Source organism: Pieris rapae, chromosome 24, assembly GCF_905147795.1.
Source record: "Pieris rapae chromosome 24, ilPieRapa1.1, whole genome shotgun sequence".
NCBI lineage: Eukaryota > Metazoa > Arthropoda > Insecta > Lepidoptera > Pieridae > Pieris > Pieris rapae.
In genome coordinates, this window is record NC_059532.1 from 3,696,743 (window position 1) to 3,717,774 (window position 21,032).

Below are 21,032 nucleotides of genomic sequence, written 5' to 3' on the forward strand. Positions count from 1 at the left end.
TGAAAGAAAATATCATGAGGATACCGGCTTAGGAAGCGTTTAAGTATTACGTCACGCAATTTTTGGAGTATCTTACCCCCCCCCCCCCATGTAACGCGCCGTAACATTCTTCTGTACCAAATAGTAAAACGTTAAAGTTGCCACTTATATGGTGTAAAGTATCGGAAAGTCGACAATAATATTAACAATTACGCATGATTCAATCCCCGCCCCGCATCGCACCGCACGTTTTATCCCAACAACATATAAGGGGGGGGGGGCCTCAAATTGCTTACGGAATACTTAAAATTGTCATTATTTAGTGAAAGATATTGTTGTGAAAGATTCGGATCCAAAAATCGACGCGGAAGGCTCTATGAGGACCCAGGGATTATGACATAACATGATAATTATATTACATATTAATACTTGGAGATATATACCTTTATACAACGCATATCTTTTAAAGGAATTATTGTAGTCACATTATCACGTGGGGTGGCATGTGAATGTGGGCGGGGCGGTCTTAATCTTAACGCAGATAAAATAAACCAGGAGTGGTATCAGTTGTTAAAAGTACTGTTCTCATAGATTATAATTGACTTCTCTCTTCATTAACTTCTTTATTCGGTCAAAGCCCGCTATAAAATCTATGCAATAGCTTAAAACACTTATTAGTACTTAATTTTTTATTCGAAAAAGAAAGCCGATCAGTTATTGTTAAGGATTCAAGAACACTGATATTATACGGACCCTTGGGTGTGGCGCGATGGCCCAAGCGATAAACAATTGAAAACGAATCTGCCTGTTGCAAATTGTATTTATTTATTAACACTTCCTTGCATTACAATATCTATGTAAATGCCCTCCTTTTCATATAATAAACATAATTAAATGAAAATGAGGGCATTTACAGAGATGACAGAATGTTATTGAATAATGTTGTACTTAAATCAAATTAAACTATGATCTTTTCATGAGAGCTTAGTACACAAATTAATCATGTTTTTTTTGTTTACTAAAGTTTAAAGAGGGTATGTAGTTGTATCTACCGTCACATGGTATTTTTCTTGTGATTTACGAAAATAACTAAAAATGGGACTGTCTGATTAGTGAATATGTTAAATCGCTTCCGTTCTGCTGCCGATCACTTGCGTTCGTCTTATTCTGAAAAGCGTGGCGTACGTAGACAACAACCAGAGAAACCGCGGGCGCGCGTCGCGGAAGATGCGTACGATGCAGCCCAGTACTTTGTTGATGATGTCAGAGATCCGTGGTATCCAGGTATGTTGTTTATTTTTGTTAATGTATATTTTGACGTACAGGGTCCTTCAAGAAAAGAGCGTACCAATTCTTAAAAGGCCGGCAACGCACTCGCGAGCCCAGGCATTGAGGGTGTCCATGGGCGGCGGTATCACTTAACATCAGGTGAGCCTCCTGCCCGTTTGCCCCCTGTTCTATAAAAAAAAAAAACTGGAGTCAGACTCCGCGCTACGTTTCGATGGAATCCTACCCTTAGTATCTTAGTGTCAGCCAACGTCCGAACCCAATAATTAATCCACAAGCTTATTGGAAACATTACATACATCTGAGATCAGAATGTAACAGTCGATCGATCTCCTATCCCAATAACAAAACCCTACGAAGATAATCCATTTTTGGCGATGGATAGAATGGAATCTCTTCACTCTTTGCACTCATATTTGATAATCAATATAAACCAAGTAAAGTAAATAAAACCGTTCAAATAATATTAAAATAAACATGTCTATGTTTAAAACATATCTGTAATAATCATAAAGACAAGACAGCTGATTAAAATATCAAAGATACCGTTATAGTTCACATCGTGAATTAATTCTACGATTGGGATCTATCTGTTTATCTGTTTTGTGTTTTTTCTTTTTTGTAATTCCTATTTTAAAGTAAGTGTGGAGTTTCTTGCCCATTATTCTCCACACGATACTTTTGGAAGTGGCAACTAGAATCGTCTTTATATTGTATTTTTTTTTTGTCTTCTTATTCACTACCATCTGTCACATACTGGGGGACATTAAGTAGTTGGTAGGTCGGGACTTGTCATGACATGCTCGGAATGCGACTAGGGTCACATCCGGCTTTACTTAAAAAATTGTATTTAACGTTCAAAAGTGACATTTTGGGTGGTCTAATTGGAATAAATGATTTGACTTTGACTTCTCTTACCTAGGTAGGTGATTAGCATCCTGTGCCCGAGTAACTCAGTGGTGCTGCAACCTTTCAGACCTGGTCCTAAGGTTTCTTTATCTGTTTCGTGATCATCTGTTTTTACTAATGACTTCCAGAATGAGAGTCAGTGTGAGAAATAAAGAATTAATATATTTTTTCCCTCGCAATATATTTATGAAAATATTATGTATGTATACAAAAATAGTGATAAGTATACTAGAATAGAACATACGCACAATGTCAATACTCGGAACAAACGCAGGCTGCAATGTCCCCGTACTAGACTATGTAAAGTTAGTAATTTTTTTTTGGGAAAAGGGATAGTCTTCTTTAATAAAATCCCAGAGGCTCTTTTATCTCTGCCTTTTAATAAATTTAAGAAATGTATTAAAGAAAAGCTGTGTAAAAAGGCTTACTATAAAGTTAATGATTATCTAGTTGATAAAATGGCCTGGGACTAGTGCTGGGCAGGCTACCTCTAATTAATTTGATATATTTCTTTTAAATATTGTTTGATGATTTGCTTTTTTAAAAGAGTACCGAGAGTTTTTTACGCCGGCTTTTTCTCTCTTCTCTGCCGATGAGTAGGGATGCCTACAGGTTCGAATTTAATGACGTGGAATATGTGATACCTTGATGGTCTTATGTTCCAAAATAATGATTATTTTAATCATCACACCAATCTATACAGTTTGGTCTTTAAGCCCATAACTTATCAAAATAATTATTCTAATCAGAAGCGAAATTATCGCGTTCAACCAGTAAATATGAAGTATCAACTATTCTTGACCTGTATTTAAATCCTAAGCAAGACGAGACCGGATAAGCTAAAATGTAATTAGTAGTGAAACTAGACTTACCAAGTATTTCTATCCTTTGTACACCTATTGAACTTTATAGGCATCTCGTTTACTCGTATATTGTACGTAGTTAACTGGAATAATATATGATACTAGCTGATCCGGCAAACGTCGTTTTGCCATGTATATCATTTATAATAAAAAAACAGGGGTTGATCGTAGAGGGGTGGAAATTAGGGGTTATATGTATTTACTAATGCTGTATCATAAAAAAATTAATATTTTTTTTATTTAAATTGAAAAAAAAAATAGGGGTTGATTACCCTTAACGTTTAGGGGGATGAAAAATAGATGTTGTCCGATTCTCAGACCTACCCAATACGCACACAAAATTTCATGAGAATCGTTAAAGCCGTTTCTTACGAGTTTAACCACAAACACCGCGACACGAGAATTTTATATATAAGATGTTCTTGAACATAATGTCGAACTATGCTCTCTTTTATTAGAGCTAGAACTGTGGTTAATTTTTCTAGTGTAAAGGAGTTAAAATTTTTGAAGTTATACTTCTTATGGCGCGTTAGGGTAATATGATGAAAGTAAATTTTTACGATGCGCGTGCAAACCGCCACAAAAAACCGACACCCACTGAAGTTCGCATAGTCGACATTTAAAAAAAAAATATATACCGTTGATAATGTAGAAATATTTTTTGTGATATGTAAATAAATACTTAATCTATAAATACTTTTTTTCTATTTATACTGTTGTTTTGTCTACATCGTTAAATAAGGCTAAAGATAAAAATTCTAAATAGATTTTTATTTTGTTACGCCACAGAAGTATAACTTCTAACGCGTGTACATAAGTGTAGTCACCCAAAAAAAAAATGTGTGTAATCACAATGTTCTTTTTTATTAAATTACTTTTGACTTACAAAACTAAGTATCCTAGGCTGGGCAGCCTTTGCACAAAATTTATAACGAACTAAAAATTATTATTAAGACCTTTTTAGTGGATTTTAAAGTATACGCCAACTCGGCTATGAAATCTCTTCCTCTAGTTAAGGTTCTATGAAGGATAGTTTATAGGGCAGAAATATTTATTTATTTATTCAGAATATTCACAGTACAATATAGAAATAGATGTATATATATATATATATATATATATATATATATATATATATAACATTGTGGGCCAATTACAAATCTTCACAAATATTTTTTTTTATAAAGCAAGAAGGTAAACATTCCAAACATTTTAGTGTAAAACATTTCATAACTCCGAAGGTTTGAGAGGTCGGACTCCTAAATGTTTCGGTGGATTATTTTCCAAAACCCAGGTAGAAGACATTGTCATAATGTATGTATTCCAGATGCCCTGGAACGGGAGCGCTTATGCCATCACGCCCAGCTTCGCGAGTTGGTTGTGCGGGGAGATGCGAGTGGTCTTCGGGACAAGCTGGATTCCTTGGGTTCTGCGGCGGCCATCATTGCCAACCTTACGCCTGGTGGAGCCAATACGCTGTTATATGTGTAAGTACAAAGACTAATTATGATGCTACAACAGAGCAGTATTAAATAATTATGAAGGTGAGACGGTACTTACAGTTCCAGAAGATAAACCAATCCTCATATGGAAATTGTATTCGTTTTTACAACAAACTCCAAAGCGAAATTAGAGATCTAATGATCCTAATCTTTGGATTGATTTGCTCCAGTTGTAACAATTTATAAACCTCAAAACTTGACGATTAAAAAGAGTGGTGGAGAGTTTCTTGCCAGTTCTTCTTGCCCGCTGTACACCCTTGACTTGCGAACTGGTAGTAAATGTTAATGTAGGATTAATTTAACTTCTTTTCTGATGTTCATAAGTGTTACCTAAGTCCGCCAGTTTCTCCCATTTTTATTTAATTATGTCAATTGTATTTCATAGAATTTTATTAAAATCTTTCAGTGCATCAGAGTTAGGCAATCTTGCATCAGCATCGGTCCTTGTTGGAGCCGGAGCTGATGGGAGAGCTCACCCTGTGACCAGATATGGTCCATTGTATATTGCGTGCTATCATGGGCATGCCGACAACGCCATGCTGCTGCTAGCCCACTTTCCTGAAGCTGTTCAGGTAACCCAAAAATGTTGAGAGACTGTTCGAAATAGACGCACTGAGTAATATAAGTTTCAAGACTTTGTGGAATAGTTCTTCTGTCCAAAAGGGACTGGCATCATAGTTTAAAAAATAAAATAAAAAATAAAAAGTTTCTTTATTTGACCCAAATACTACATTACATATATTACAACATTCATTGTGGCCAACCTTATATATAATATACATCTATGAGCACTAGCGTTTAAACTAGGCCTAGCCTGTATCTTAAACGCTAGTTTCTTCCAGTGTCATCAAGAAATTGGTCATTTAACCAAATGGAGGTGGAATCAAATTGAAATGGTGGTAGTTAGTTAGATTGGTGTTTCATTGACAATTTTTATTATTTCAGCAAGAAACAGTTGAAAAATGGCTGCCATTACACGCAGCCTGTATCGGTGGCCACCCATCACTAGTCAAGCTTCTATTGGAGTACCAGTATCCGGCTCATCTGCTTCATACGTACACGTAAGTAATATTAACAAGAAAACTTCCAGAGATTCTCCGAAGTCATGCGCGGAAAAGACAGCTAAAGCATCCTTGCAAGTATTGCACCCGACCTCAGCTCTACTCTCTCTCTCTCTTTAGTCGGCAGCTCATCTCTGAGCGTCTTGGTCAGCAACGAAACATTTAGCGCGGACTATCTGCTTCCACCGGTTTCTGTCCAGCGCTTCTCTTATGACATTGTATAGCTTTGAAGACGTCTTCAAAGCTCAGCACTACAGACCAGGGCAATGTCAGTTTGGTTCTTGGTGGTCTAAGGCACACAGCATTAATGGCTATTGAAGGCGTCATGGTTCACGATTCAATTGAACGATCAACGGTTGATCGTGTGGCGGGATGCGAGCGAGGCAGTTTCCTGGTGAGAGGTTGGCGTAATAAATTCTTAAAAGGTCGGCAACGCACTCGCGAACCCTCTGGCACTGAGAGTGTCCATGGGCAGCGGTATCGCTTAACATCAGGTGAGCCTCCTGCCCGTTTGCCCCCTGTTCTATATATAAAAAAAAGAAGTTGACACTGTTGTTTAATGTGTGTAAAGAGTTGAGTCTGATAGAGAAGAAGAAGTATATTTTTGTAAATAATTGAAATGCTTCGCCTCTTTTCGCGCTTTTGACACGTAAGTAAATATATATAAGTAATTTATATTATTTAGCGACGCAAGCGGACAATACCAATATCGGATGGCGTTTGACGTGAACGCACGAGACGCGAGCGGTCAAAGTGCCTTGTACGTCGCGTGTACGCTGGGCAACGCGGGCGTTGTTGATGCGCTGTTGGAGTTCTCTGTACCTGCTTTGAGACCTGCACAGGTTAGCTTTGCACTCAATTCATAAAGCTATAATTGTGTTTTTTGATGTGAAACATCTATAGCCGCACGTAAAACCGATTTCTGGTGTGGCGACGCATGCCGTGGCGACGCGTCGCCACGCTATATGATATACAGTCTAAATGCAGTAGTAAATTTCACATTAAACATATTTAATGAAAATAATGTTTATTCAACAAATGGTCATCGTTATCTGGAAAAAAATCTTAATATTTTATTTTATCATTATGACATATTTAGTTTCTATCACAATCTGTTCTTTTCTGCATATTACTTTTACAAAATAATGTCGATGTTTCACATCTGCCAGGCGTCCCGTGACAGCTCATTTTAATATTATTATGTACGTACGTGCACGTTCTTGCGTTTTATATCTAATTTTATTATGAATACAATTTTTTTACAGTCTCCCCCTAAAGACTCTGTTCCAGCGGAGTCCCGAGTGAATTCCAGCCCTCACAGGAGTGGAATATCATTAGGAATTCATGCTATTGTCAATAAACTAACTGGAGGTAACAAAAATGTGAGTATAGATGTTTTAATTCGAGTTATCAGTGTTTTTTCGTCCATGGCGCAGGTAGTCTTTCAACCATACCGCCTAGTCTTTTGTAGAATCTTTCCATTAATTATTATGTATAAGGTTCATTTGTCTTTCGTAAATTCTAATTTCTTTTCAAATCCATGTTTTAACTTTTAAGTTATATCAAATGTTTTGTCGGTGGTCAAATCCGTGCAAATATCATAGTATTAAGGCCTTTCCGATTTGGGATAAATTAATATCATCATCATATTATAAGGAACTGAATTATAACCTTTTATTTTATTAAATTACGACTGATTATTACGAGTATTAGTTATCAGTTTGAATATTGTGTGTGATATATTTTTTCAATTTGACAATCGAATCGAAATCATCCCACAACAATCAATAATGACTTCTTGAAGATTGTTATCATTTGAAGAAACGAGTTTCATTATTTTATCAAAAAAATCAATCTCAATTAAAAAAATTACAATAACATTTATTCTAGACTGCTAAAAGTTATTAGGACTTTACAGATATGCAATAAAAATTAAGATACGAATACTTTTTTCAATTTAAATTACGTACAATTTCAGTCGCCAATCGAAACAGAGAAGCGTATACGTCCAGTACGTACGGACAGCGGGCGCGGTATGGACACGTGCGTTGCGTGCGCTGCGAGACTTGGACACGCGAGGGTTTTACGGAGATTGTTGGCTGCTGGGGCAAGGCCTGATGCATGTGCGGTGAGTCTTCCACAATACCATATAATTCTTTGTTTACAGATTTTTATAAAAATATATATATAACTAGTGATCCGCCCCAACACGGGTGCAATGCTGATCAAAAGCAGGTTTTTATTATGTTAGGTTATTTCCGTCGCTGGAAAGCTTCGATAATATACGCGACATATACCATATAGACATATACCATCACTGACTTTTCTGTAGACCTTTTCAATGTGTACAATACTTAGAACATTATTTTGATAAAACTCGTAGGGTTCAGCCTGCGTTTGCAATGTAAGCTGAAAAAATGTAATTATTTACGACATCACATTAGAAACCTCAAAAATAACAGTACTTCTCCACTATTTAATGGGTGTTATTATACATATAAACCTTCCTCTATTAAAAAAACATATGTGCAATTCACACATGGTAGAAGTGAAACCTTCAAAAACATTTTTTTTATTATTAATCATATATAAATTAATCATTTTCCATTATCTAAATGTGTGTGTTCTTTTAAAACAGTATATTTTAATGATAAATTTTAATTTATAAGTTTAATATAAATTTTTAATTTGGGAAAAACTAAAACATCGAAAGTTTGAAATTCGATCAAATGAAAAAGCGGCAGTAAAGAGAGGCTGTATAATGCCTGCTATCTCATTTTCTCCCACGTTAAATCATATGATGAATTGATGTTTCTGTCTCTCTTTACCGCTGCATCCGGTTTGAAATCACGACGATTCGAAAGAAGTTTATCTATCTCATTTTCTCCCACGTTAAATCATATGAATTAATGTTTCTGTCTCTTTTTACTGTCGCTTTTTCGTTGCATCTGGTTTGAAATCACAACTATTCTAAAGAAGTTTCACTTCAAAAAACCGCATCAAAATCCGTTGCGTAGTTTCAAAGATTTAAGCATACAAAGGGACATAGGGACAGAGAAAGCGACTTTGTTTTATACTATGTAGTGATATAATATCTATAATAAAGGTTCAAATCTCTCACCGCAATCGCGTGTAATAATTTTTGACCGGACTATGAATACTCTCCTATCTTTATACTCTGATTTTTAATTCCGTGTGTTGTGTTAGTGAATGTATCCATTTTATTAAGTGCGGTGCTCCACATTAAAAGTAGTTTAACAGCGAGCGACATTTACGTCCCTTTTCATTACAAACAGTAAAACACGAAAAAGTAAAGATAATATTTTTTTTAAAAAACCTGCAACTAGTAGGCAGTGTTGCCAGTTAAATAAATAAGATAAAGTAATTAAAGTTAATTCGATATATGTACTGTTTCTGATATTGAAATATATGTTAATTTTGTATTGGTCACTTGATTAAGTAAATATTTAGATTTAATTTTTTGTACGTAAAATAAAGAATACGTAGTATTTATATATTATATAAATACTAAGTATTCTAGTATATTTGAAAACTTTTTACTAGCAACACTTATGAAATGTTTGAATTCTACGGAATTAAAAATCGGAGTATATATCTGTTTCAGTCGACAGTTTTTTGAGCTGGCATCAGTAAAAACTAAATAGCATTATTTTCTACTAAATTTTCATAGAAAAATTGGGCTATTTTCTGTTCTGGAAACGTTGTCTTTCGCCCCTAATCCGCTGTGTCAGAAGGCAATCGTTTTAAGACATATTTTCTATGATGTTGCAGGAGATGGTATCAGATGTAGCCCGTGATACGAGACGTCGCTCGCGCAGTGCGTCCGTAACAAGAGGTCGAGCGTCACCGTCGCCTGCACAGTCGGCGTACAATGATGATCGTGAGTTTTTATATATTAACTTGTCGTTGATATATATAATGTTTTAACGCTCTATTATCTTCTACCTCATTTTTTATTAATGTAATTCAAACAAACAAAAACAAAACAACAAAACAAAAATTCCCTTTATTAAGTTCCTGGTCTTAAATATACATTCCAGTACATCCCATTTAAGTTCCATAACTTGTGTTAGGGAAGCACACTCTTTCCTATATGATGTTTCTTAACAAAGGTCTAATCTAAACAAAACAATGAACTTACATACTAAGTAGTACTTATACCTTAATATAACTTAATGTAACTTAATAAACAATCCAATACATAATATATTTAAAAAAACCCAAAATCTAAACAAAAGTTTACACTAAATCGTAAAAAGTAAACTACAAAAGTAGGGTAGATAAGTAAGTAGATACGATCGCACAGGTAAATTAAAAAAAAAAATTTTTTTAAGGCACCGTGGTGGCATGTGATGTTACTTGACTTTCAAAGCCAGAACGCTCGTAAGTGTGTTGCCGGACTTTTAAAATTAAATCACGTACTCTAATTAGTATTTTAGTAGTAAATCATTATTTTAGCTTATCAGCTAGCAATACAATGTATGACTAAACATTAATGTGGAATTCCAGGTGAAGGTTGGACAGCATTGGCGGTAGCAGCGAGAGCTCGGAATGTGCAAATAGTGGAGATGCTGTTGGCTGCCGGAGCCACAGACCCTGGTGGGAAGGCGTTGAGGGAATGCGCTAGACACGGGCTATCTGATCTCGTAGCTGCCCTCCTCGCAACCAAAGTCAGTGTTTTTGGTATTATAAAACAAGGTTAAGGCTAACGGGATACCGTTGCCCATGGACACCCAATGCCAGAGCTGGAGAGTGCGTTGCCGGCCTTTTAAGAATTGGTACGCTTTTTTCTCGAGTAACCCTGAGTCGAATTGGTTCGGAAATACTTTAGTGTTTCAGGTTTTTTGTAAATTTGACGAATATTTAAATGATCCTAATTCTCGAGATTGATTTGCTCCAGTTCAAACAACTTGTGTTAAAAACTTGGCGATTAAAAAGAGTGGCGAAGAGTTTGCCAGTTCTTGCCCGCTCTACGCCCTTGACTTGCGAACTGGTAGTAAATATAAAGTTTACGAAAATATAAAAAGCGGTGTCGTCACTAAAACATGTGGACACGACCAGCGAAATAGGCGGAAAACAAGGTAATTTCACGAACTGTATGTGAACTTAATAAAAAAAAATCAGTTCTATCATTTTCATATAAGTTAACACCATTTGAAAATGTTTGTGAAAATCCAGTTCTGCCATGTGGTTTGACAGGCATACCCGGATCCCGAGTATAAGCTGAACAAATCAGCGATCTCCGAGACGGTCATATCCGGAAAAGACGCCGACTCTGCTTTATCATTCAGCGCGAGGTGTCCCTCAACGCCTGTCATGATCAATTGGAGGGAGTTGAGATGTCAATTGACCAGATTGCGGTATGGATTTTATCTTACAGAAGGCACATGGGCAGGCCTCATCTGATGTTAAGTGATACCGCCGCCCATGGACTCTCAGTGCCCGATACGGCTGGCGAGTCCGTTGGCGGCCTTTTAAGAATTGATACGCTCTTTTCTTGAAGGACCCTCAGTCGAATTGGTTCGGAAATACTTCAGTGGGCAGCTGGTTCCACATCGTGGTGGTGCGCAAAAACTGCCTTGAAAAAACGCGCAGTTTTTTTAATTTTTTTATTATAGTTTTATTGGAATTGATTCTGACAGACATAAGAATCTGACAGCTATAATTTGTAATTTTGGTTTTGTAGTATGAGCTGGTTACGTGCAGCTGCATCTCGTGTGAATTCAAAATTATGCACGAATGGCAACGCGCTATTGGCCCTGACGAGACTCGAAGTAGCTAACAACGAGTTGAGGGAACTGCCGAGGGAATTGTTTTCGCTTATGAGCCTGAGGTGAGGAAAGCTGTCGTGATTGGTGGTTTTGTGTTGGTGCTTTCAAACAAACAACAATATATTTATTCATATAGGTAAACGAGTACACTTCTGAACGTCAAAGAAACGTAAAACCGTTTCGTAAACTTATAGATTTTTTGTATACTCTGAGTATTTAATTCCGTAGAATTCTGACAGCTATCGTTTTATGACATGTCCGAGATTACAAACATTTTTGGCCGGGCAGATTTTTCAATTTCAATACGAGTCTGAACAAATATATAAAAACATTTTATTTATTATGTGTTAGTGACTGTATCAATTTAATTAAGCGTGATGCTACACATTAAAACAGTTGAATGGCGAAATGCTAATTAAGTTCCTTTTCATAACAAACAATAAAAATGCACAAGTAAAGAATTTCATTTTTGAGGACCTGGAATTAGTAGGCAGTGATGCCAGCTAAATAAATAAAACAAATTTAATTCCATAATATATTATTCGTGATATGTGACGGAATATATGTTATTTTTGTAGAAGGTCAGTTGAGTAAGTAAATATTTATGATATTATGATTTATCTTTTTGTAGGTAAACATAACTTTTTTAAATTTAAAACATTTCATTTTATTGCCCTTAAATGCATCAAATTTGTCTCTCTTTCGGTGAAAACTTGACTGAGAAATTCTGACTTCGACTTGCGAAATGTCAGAATTCTACAGAATTAAAAATTCGGAGTATTGGATACTTAATTAGTAAGTTCAGCAGGTTTTCTTTTAAAATTTATTTATTTATTTATTTCCAGTAAATTTATAAGTTATATTTCTTTTTGCGCGCACACCGTTATTTAAAACCGTCACCTAGAAGTTAGCTATAGTCAACATTTTAGTTTTTTCTGTTGTCAGTGTCGTTTTTTCTACAAAGGTATACTAATAGGACATATAGAATTCTTTTTAATATAAATAATGAAGAAGCATAACTTGTAAAACTTGTATAAGTATATATACTATCATATTTTGTATAGTTTTCATAGTTAGACAGTTTAAGTTTTATTTAGATTGCCTGATTTAAAACATTTTTTGTTGAAGACATCGTAAAATCTAGCCAAAATTGATGAACTCGACTTGACCCAAAATTTATTTATTCTAGATATTTGAACGCCGCTCAAAACAAACTGGAGCGACTTCCAACAGCAAAAGATCCATTCGAAGAAGACTATGATGGCGGGAGAAGAAAAAAGAGAGATAAGAAAAGCGGCAGTGTTTATACGGCGCCAGTTTTACAGGAACTATATTTGCAGGTATGTTTTATGATTCTGGATTACTGCTACATCTGGTTCTCAAATCTCTTCTTCCTCGAGTCTTTAACAAGAAGGACATTTCTTTATTTTAGAAGAATTTATTTCTCTGTTTCCGATGTATTTTCGAATTATTGGTGTATTCGCTTCACTGAAAAACTGTATAACATCCTCGCCTACGCCATATTTTTAAAAATGAATCTGATGTTAATTGATGCTGCCCATGGACACTCACATTGCAAGGAGTATTGGTATACTCTTCTTGAAGGACCCTAATATTGTCCAATTAAAAAAATATATGACGTTGCAGATTATTATCGACTTTAATTTAAACGTATTTTGGTTACCAATATCGGTTTTCAGTTATAGATAGATATTTTCCTAAACTGTGCGTATAAAACCATAAACAGGAAGAATGCTCTCCTGATGATGGGTGATACCAATGCCCAAGGATTGCATTTCCAGTCGAACGAGTCGAATTAATCTCTGGATTGGAATTGAAACATTGAAATGTTTCTTTCAGGATAATCGCCTAGAAGAATTACCAGAGGAGCTTTTTAGTCTCCCAGCTCTGACGAGCCTCGACGTTTCCAATAATAAACTGCGCACGCTTCCTGCGAATATGTGGAGTGCACCCAGTTTGAGAGACCTCAACGCTGCCTTGAACCACTTGAAGGAACTACCCACTGGAGAGGAGGTATTTACACATTTTGATAAAACAAATTTTAGCTTTGAATTTTTTTTTTAAAGAAATTTTAGCTTTGAATTTTTTTGATAAAACCTCCTCCCTAAAAAGGCTTCGACATTTTTGTAAACATTTAAGTTTTGGTTAAGTCTCCATGAGAGTTTAATTTTGGAAATTATATTTTTGAAGTGAAACTTCTATATCGGCGTTGGAAAAATATTTGCCGTCACATTTTCCCGTTACTGACGTTTGGCCAGACATGGCTAAACGTTATCGACGCTGTTTTATTTTAATCAAAATGCTAGCGACTTGATTGAATATCGATATTTAATTAACTGTCTAGAGATTCAATTAACTCTCTGATTTAACTACTTTACTGCAACATTGTTTGGGGACACAATGAATAAATATTATGTCCATTTGTGCAATCACACATCTTACATTCCTCTTATTTTCAGTCAAATGACAGTGCATCCAGTGTTTCCTCCCCTTCAGATTCTCCTATTCCGGGAGCTTCACCTTCCACCAATTCGGCGCCATTTGGATTCTCACAAGCGGTAAGTATGATAGACGTTTACAGGTTCAATAATATCTAGTTATCTCAATTCTTAGTCGGAACTTGTCTGGTGTACTCTGCAATTAGCTTATAATAAGTCATCTATTACTTTTTGATGTGAAACATCTATAGCCGCACGTAAAACCGATTTCTGGCGTGGCGACGCATGCCGTGGCGACGCGTCGCCACGCTATATGATATACAGTCTAAATGCAGTAGTAAATTTCACATTAAAAATATTTAATGAAAATAATGTTTATTCAACAAATGGTCATCGTTATCTGGAAAAAAATCGTAATATTTTATTTTATCATTATGACATATTTAGTTTCTATCACAATCTGTTCTTTTCTGCATATTACTTTTACAAAATAATGTCGATGTTTCACATCTGCCAGGCGTCCCGTGACAGCTCACATTTTTTTATGAGTTTATGTGCTACTATGTGATTCAAAAGTCATTATATGCCAAGTATGCCATTTTTAAGTCTTAGATTCGCTTACAACAACGCATTTTGGTTATCCAAACTTTTGATGACAACGGTGGAAATATAAAAAATGCTTTAATAATCGGGTTCCTAAATAAGCAAAATTGCAATTTCAAAGGCTAAAAATCCACATAATATCGTGAACAACCTCTCCATCCCGGAAAAGGGACTGTTTGGTGCTGCTTGCATCGTTGGGACATTATTTTTGAGGATGCAGATGAAATTGTGGCTATAGACCCGATGATTCTCGAAATAGCCATGGTTGTCACATGAGTGATGTTATTTTTCATTCATAAATGGCATAAACCAAGGTTGGTTTATCAATCCAAAAAAAAGTGTGAAGAGTGGCCGCGCTCTTAGAAACAGTAAGAGGTTGTAGTGCTACTGGTTCTCTTTATTGGCAAAAACAGAGCGTACATACAACGTATATGGTATACGCTTCTTATATAACGAGTTCTAGGATTTAAAAAAAACCTAAATCTAAATATTTATATAACATGCCAGATTCAAATTACCAGTAATTTCGAGAAAAGACTATAAATCTAGCATATCGGCTTTCTAACAAAATTTAAAAAATATATCGGGTAAACCTTTCACATAAATTTCAGTTAAGTGTTAAGACAGAACATTTTATATATGTCTGAACTATTGTTTTCTAGAAATCCGCGTCACGTAGTCCATCCATAGAAAACAGTGAATCAACACCAGAAGATGAAGACGTTCCAGGGCTTGGGAACCGAGCTGGAAATGCTATGTAAGTTTGCTTATTATTCTAGTATCTTTAAGAGTTTTTTTTTTATTGATAAAGATTGCCAACGCTCGGCACACTGATACATTGGTAAAAACAAACACAAAATACAATTTTGAATGTGATGAGCAATTAGAGGCAAACATGACATTCATTTAGAGCACATACAAAAATCAATCGAAACAATTTTTAAACAAAACAAACATTACAAAAAAGAAACAATTACAAAAAACTAAACCAAAATCGATTTTAAAGTGTGAGGGGAGCAACTCTGGATATCCAGACCTAGCTTGTTTATCAGAATGCTTAATCTGGACACCGGAGAGCTTTGACCAAAACGCGTCCTACGGAAAGGAGGGACAAATGAAATAACGGGATGCCTAGGGGATCGAGAGGGTACATCAATCTTATTATTGAATATCTTTGCTGCAAACGATATATCAATAATTTTTCTGCGATTCTCCAATGACATCATATTAAAGTGTGCCAGTCTGGTTTCGTACGTTGGCAACTTTTTTTTCGAGAGAGTTCAAGAATCTATTACGTTTTTTACGTGTCTTAATGTGTACGTATGTAGTACGTATACGTACGGCGAGTGGTGTGGTCCATAAGGCGAATGAATGAGACGTTAGAACCGAGCAAGTGTGTCATACACTTGCTTGTTTGTCGCTACCCACAGTTGCATATTTTTAATCGTATTGAAATAATTTCATCTATGTGCGGTAGAGGAAATAAGGACAATTAAAAAAATGGTTTTATGTTTTAACTAAAAGAGTTTAACACGCGGGCATCCAAAAATAAGTCACAAACGTTCGTTACTTGCGTGCACGCACGTATACGCGCGGAACGTGCAAGTCCAGATTTTTGTGGTTGCATGCGAATTTCGCTATATAGTTTAAATTACAATAAATGTCTTCAGGAAATGAGATGTATACTTATTGATATGTTATGCGTAGTTCTCGTAATAGAACAGTTAAGATTTTAACTACTCGATTTTACGTACATACTAAATTTACTCGATACTTTAAATGTGAGTTGTTAAAGTTCATGTTATTCCTCTAATATTAGTTGTTTATTCTTTTTTTAATTGGACGTTTCCGACCTAAAAAAAACTAGTTTCGCCTCAAATCTAAAATATTTTCAGTTGGTCGGAAGCGCGTCGTGCGCACGCCTGGCGTGGGGCAAGGGCCCCATCCCCAGTTAGAGCCCCAGTTGGTCCTGGAGCCAGTTGCCTGGCGTCTCTCAACCTCTCTCACAACCAGTTCTCATGTGTGCCACCACCGTTAGCATGCAGGGCTCCAGCATTGACCAGACTCAATATGGCCTATAATGGATTAAGGTATATTTTACAATTACCTAATTTCCTGAGTGTCAATGGGCGGTGTGACTTTGCCCCCTAAAAAAAGAGATATTTTGAAAAGCACTGCAAAAAAGAGCTGGTCCAAAAACGGTGGCGGTTATTTATAAGTATACATTTACCAGCGATCTGTATCTTAAAATATTTTCAGATCTATGTCATATGTGACGTCATATCCTACAAATCTTCGCCAACTGGACTTAAGTCACAATGAGATTTCCTGCTGGCCGAGTTTACCGCAGGTAAGTTTTATTTTTAATCTATATGAAAGTATGACAAATAAAGTATTTTTGAGAGTAATCTGTATAAAGCCATGCTTGTAAAAAGCGGTTTATAGCACCTTTGACAATTTTTTTGCGATTCCAAATATATATATATACATTTCAAAATTGCATACGTCCATACGGGCACGCGCTCTTTTACGTACATGTCGTACGCCCAGTTTTTATAGTTGCGTGCGTGGATAAAATTAAATTATTATACAAATTTTTTAACGTTAAAATGTACAGCCTCCTTTTTTGGAAATTTTATACATAATAATAATAATATTATTATATTACTATAATATATAAATTTTACCTAAAAATAAAATTTGTATATAATAAATAAAACTTTTTATCGCGCTAAAGCAAGCCGCCAGAATTCTTGTTCATTGTTTGTCTCATAATTAGAGAACCAGGAAGAGCTCGTTTGGACCTCGGACGTCTCAGGAAACATAATACAAATTTTATTTTTAGGTAAAATTTATATATTATGTGTTCCGTTTGACGTCCGAGGTCCATTATGAGAGACGTGTTTGTTATCTCCTGGTGGCTTGTAAAGTTATATAATATAACTAAAAAACGCAACAATGTGATTTGAATTATTTATTTCCGATAGAATCATGATGAAACAAACAATACAATCTAATTAAAGCCTAAGCTTTAGTACCATTTAATAAATATGGTAAATAAATTTTCATTGTTTATATAGAAGTAGAAAACCTGGCTAATTCATTAAGCGGCCGAAAATCCTACTGCGAAAGATACTTTTCCGATCGAGTCTCAGCATTCCGACTATTATTTTCTAGATTTCGACAATAATATTTCTTATGAACTTTCATGACGCCACTTTGCCTTAGCAATAATTTAATTTATGGGAAATCTTTCTAAAAACTTTAGCGAAGCTACACCTAATCAACTACGCGGCGATGATTTGATACCCGATTCTAAAGGGTTTTCTTAACCTAGCTCCCAATAATTGCGGGGGTAGCTAGTCTTACAGGATCTCTGGTTGTAATAAATAAATTTGTCAAGGAGCCACGCCTATTATTAGAGACGGTTATGAGTGTCCTAAGACAAATGACGGATTCAGATGCTTATTCGGGCAAGATAAAAACGTCCAACTTGATTGTCTATACGTTTCTGTATCTGTTTTATAACCGAAAACCAGATGCAAAGTGATGGAATTACGGCTAATAATAAAATGATGAAGGTCGCCACGCAAGAGTCAAATCATGAACTCTGCGCCGAGACGCCAATAAAATTATAATGGATGTGCATCCCATACTGGCAATTCCTGCGCGATTGGTTTAGCTATAAGCGATATGAGGAAAGGAAATGCTTTACTATGTACGTTTTTGATAAATTATTATTAGATGGAATCTTAACATCGCTTAGAGTCTCACAAATTGAACCATATGCCAGATGATTATTTGGTAAATAGTTTTGCTAAGTATCTAACTACATCAGGAGGAGCCGGGAATCGACATATTCAGTTCATATTTAATTATATATAATTATATATATAGTTAAAATTTAATTTACCCATTTATACCAAAAAAAGGGGCTTATGTTTTCCTTGTTGAAGTTCTTCAACACGACGAAAGAAGTTTTTTTTTTTTTTTTTTTTTTTGTCTCAAGCCAGTTGTCTGTTAAAGATTCCTAGCCAAAAACGTTTCCAATTGTAATTTCTGCACTTAAGGATGAGGTTAACTAGTTACGGTATATATCAAGGTTTGGCTTAGATTCCGTACTGATAGCGAGGGTGCAAGTGTTCGGGCTATCAAATCCGGGCGCCAAAAAATGCTTCCTCCACCTGGGTGCTATTATTATGCTATTATTTCCCTTAGAGGAAAGATGAAATGGTGCAGCACTCGAGGTAGAATCGCTGGCGGTGGAAATATCAACACTAGATCGTATCTCCAGTATTTGCTTAATGAAGGAGTCGCAAGCGTTCGAGTCTAATAGTTTAGCGACACATAACTTGCTACGACATGAACCTCTCCAGAAGCGAAAAGTTCTATATGGTTCGAATATGTCCGTGGTTGCCTTTTTAAGAGATGCCTTTTGACGCCCCTGCGATTGCGCGAGAGGTAATTGGCTTCCACGTTGTACATTCCCGGCAAGTGTCGTGAGGGATAAGTACAATATTCAAACTGTACGTCAGTGCCAGAAGATCTTTTGTCAATTTTAACAGCATTTGGGGACCTTGTTCCTTCTTCGTTTTTTATGTACTAAACAACAGTTTTGCTATCGCTTTGCAGGATTAACGTCGAGTTCTTTAGGACCCCGGAGTGTGTCAAACAGATTGCTGCTACCAGGGCGTGCATCTCCCTCAGATTACAATGCCACTCCATCTCACTGTGTCCAAGAACCTTTCAGGGGTTTGTTGTTGACCTGCACTCCCTTTTGTAGATCCGAGGCATCGGTGACAATGTAATGCATATGCCTTGTTTTTAAGTGAATCGGGGTCTTGTGACCGAGGTTGTGCAACCACCATACCATGTCTTGATTCACCCCCACTGCAAGAAGACTCGGGCAAAGAGGAGGTTTCCTTAATGACTTTCTTTGTCGCTGCAGTGTTTAACAATGCCACCTTCCCCGGTAGGTGATGAAGGTCGCAAAATTGAGATAGGTTATCCACTATACCATGTCTAGATTCACCACCTCTGCAAAAGGACTCGGGCAAAGAGGAGGTCTCCTTAATGAATTGCTTTATCGCTGCAGTGTTTAACAATGCAACCTTCCCCGGTGGGTGATGAAGGTCGCAAAATTGAGATAGGTTATCTACTATACCATGTCTTGATTCACCCCCACTGCAAGAAGACTCGGGCAAAGAGGAGGTCTCCTTAATGACTTTCTTTGTCGCTGCAGTGTTTAACAATGCCACCTTCCCCGGTAGGTGATGAAGGTCGCAAAATTGAGATAGGTTATCCACTATACCATGTCTTGATTCACCCCCACTGCAAGAAGACTCGGGCAAAGAGGAGGTCTCCTTAATGAATTGCTTTATCGCTGCAGTGTTTAACAATGCAACCTTCCCCGGTGGGTGATGAAGGTCGCAAAATTGAGATAGGTTATCTACTATACCATGTCTTGATTCACCTCCTCTGCAAAAGGACTCGGGCAAAGAGGAGATCTCCTTAAATCATTCCTGTATCGCTGTAGCGTTCGGCAATGCAACCTCCCCCGGTGGGTGATGGAGGTCGCAAAATTGGCGTACCCTAAGAGGCGTTGGGCCTGCTTGAGGGTCCAATTTGCCGGCTGACAGGCGTGTTAACTGGCACTGACGAATTTTGATTACTTTCTCTGCAGGTGAGGACTTTGCATTTGATATTGTGTCCCACGTGATACCCGGAAAATCGATCGACCTCATTGGAGTGCATATCGACTTCTCTAGATTTATGGTCCAGTCCAGGTTCTTAAAGATAAAGGGCATGGCTACGAGAACCTGGGAGTTCAGACTTGTTCTGTCCTGGTGGACCAGTAAGTAATCGTCCAAGAAAACGATTACTACGAGTAATCGTATTAGCCTTGACGGCGTAATAGCTCGGCTGTCCAAGTTGTCGCCGACGCAAAAAATTTTCGGAGCTATGGCCAACCCAAGAGGTAGACATGTCATTTGACGGAGCCTTCCCTCATAACTGGTACACAGAAAGAAACGATGTTCGTGGAAAATCGGTACATGGTACTGGGTTTGGCCGAGATCCTTCACCATTGCTTTATTATAGGAAAATTTGGCATTTGGTGGTGATGAAACAGATGAAAAGGTTCTGGTTTCATGAAAATAAGGATTTTGGGTTGAAAATAAATCGCATTTATTTATTTATTTAATTTTTCGTTATTATAAAAGAGGAGATATGAACAACGGGGTCAGTAGGGCTGGCTCCAGTATTTATTATGGTTTAGAATCATGAAATGGATTTCCAACGACATCGAAGTTGAAACAGGTGTTTGCAACTTTTTTAGGATTTCCCGCGTTGGCAGTATTAATGGCGGTTGGAAGAGGGTTTTAATTTCGCCCAATTTTTGTGACAGTACCTTAAACAACCACCCGAAAAGCCTATCGAGTCACTTATACTTGTATTTATTTAATCTGTTATTTTTGCACCCCCCTTTTTTCTTCCTTTCGTGATCATCGAAGTTGTGACTCTTTTGTCCTTGTTTTGAGTTGTATCGGTTACAAAGAAAGGGCTTTTGACTGACCTG

At 36.6% G+C, this 21,032-nt stretch overlaps 1 protein-coding gene across 1 annotated transcript in view; it reads left to right on the forward strand.

Moving 5' to 3' along the window:
- Positions 1-21,032, forward strand: part of LOC110996093 (leucine-rich repeat serine/threonine-protein kinase 1) — a 64,739-nt gene that overhangs the window by 10,194 nt on the left and 33,513 nt on the right. Inside the window, exons 4-19 of the mRNA XM_045633643.1 lie at positions 4,366-4,525; positions 4,947-5,112; positions 5,486-5,601; positions 6,287-6,443; positions 6,867-6,983; positions 7,580-7,729; positions 9,394-9,502; positions 10,132-10,292; positions 10,822-10,982; positions 11,309-11,455; positions 12,583-12,733; positions 13,254-13,427; positions 13,874-13,972; positions 15,118-15,212; positions 16,351-16,545; positions 16,715-16,805. Coding sequence (XP_045489599.1) covers positions 4,366-4,525; positions 4,947-5,112; positions 5,486-5,601; positions 6,287-6,443; positions 6,867-6,983; positions 7,580-7,729; positions 9,394-9,502; positions 10,132-10,292; positions 10,822-10,982; positions 11,309-11,455; positions 12,583-12,733; positions 13,254-13,427; positions 13,874-13,972; positions 15,118-15,212; positions 16,351-16,545; positions 16,715-16,805 — 2,249 coding nt within the window. The remainder of the gene's footprint in view (positions 1-4,365; positions 4,526-4,946; positions 5,113-5,485; positions 5,602-6,286; positions 6,444-6,866; positions 6,984-7,579; positions 7,730-9,393; positions 9,503-10,131; positions 10,293-10,821; positions 10,983-11,308; positions 11,456-12,582; positions 12,734-13,253; positions 13,428-13,873; positions 13,973-15,117; positions 15,213-16,350; positions 16,546-16,714; positions 16,806-21,032) is intronic.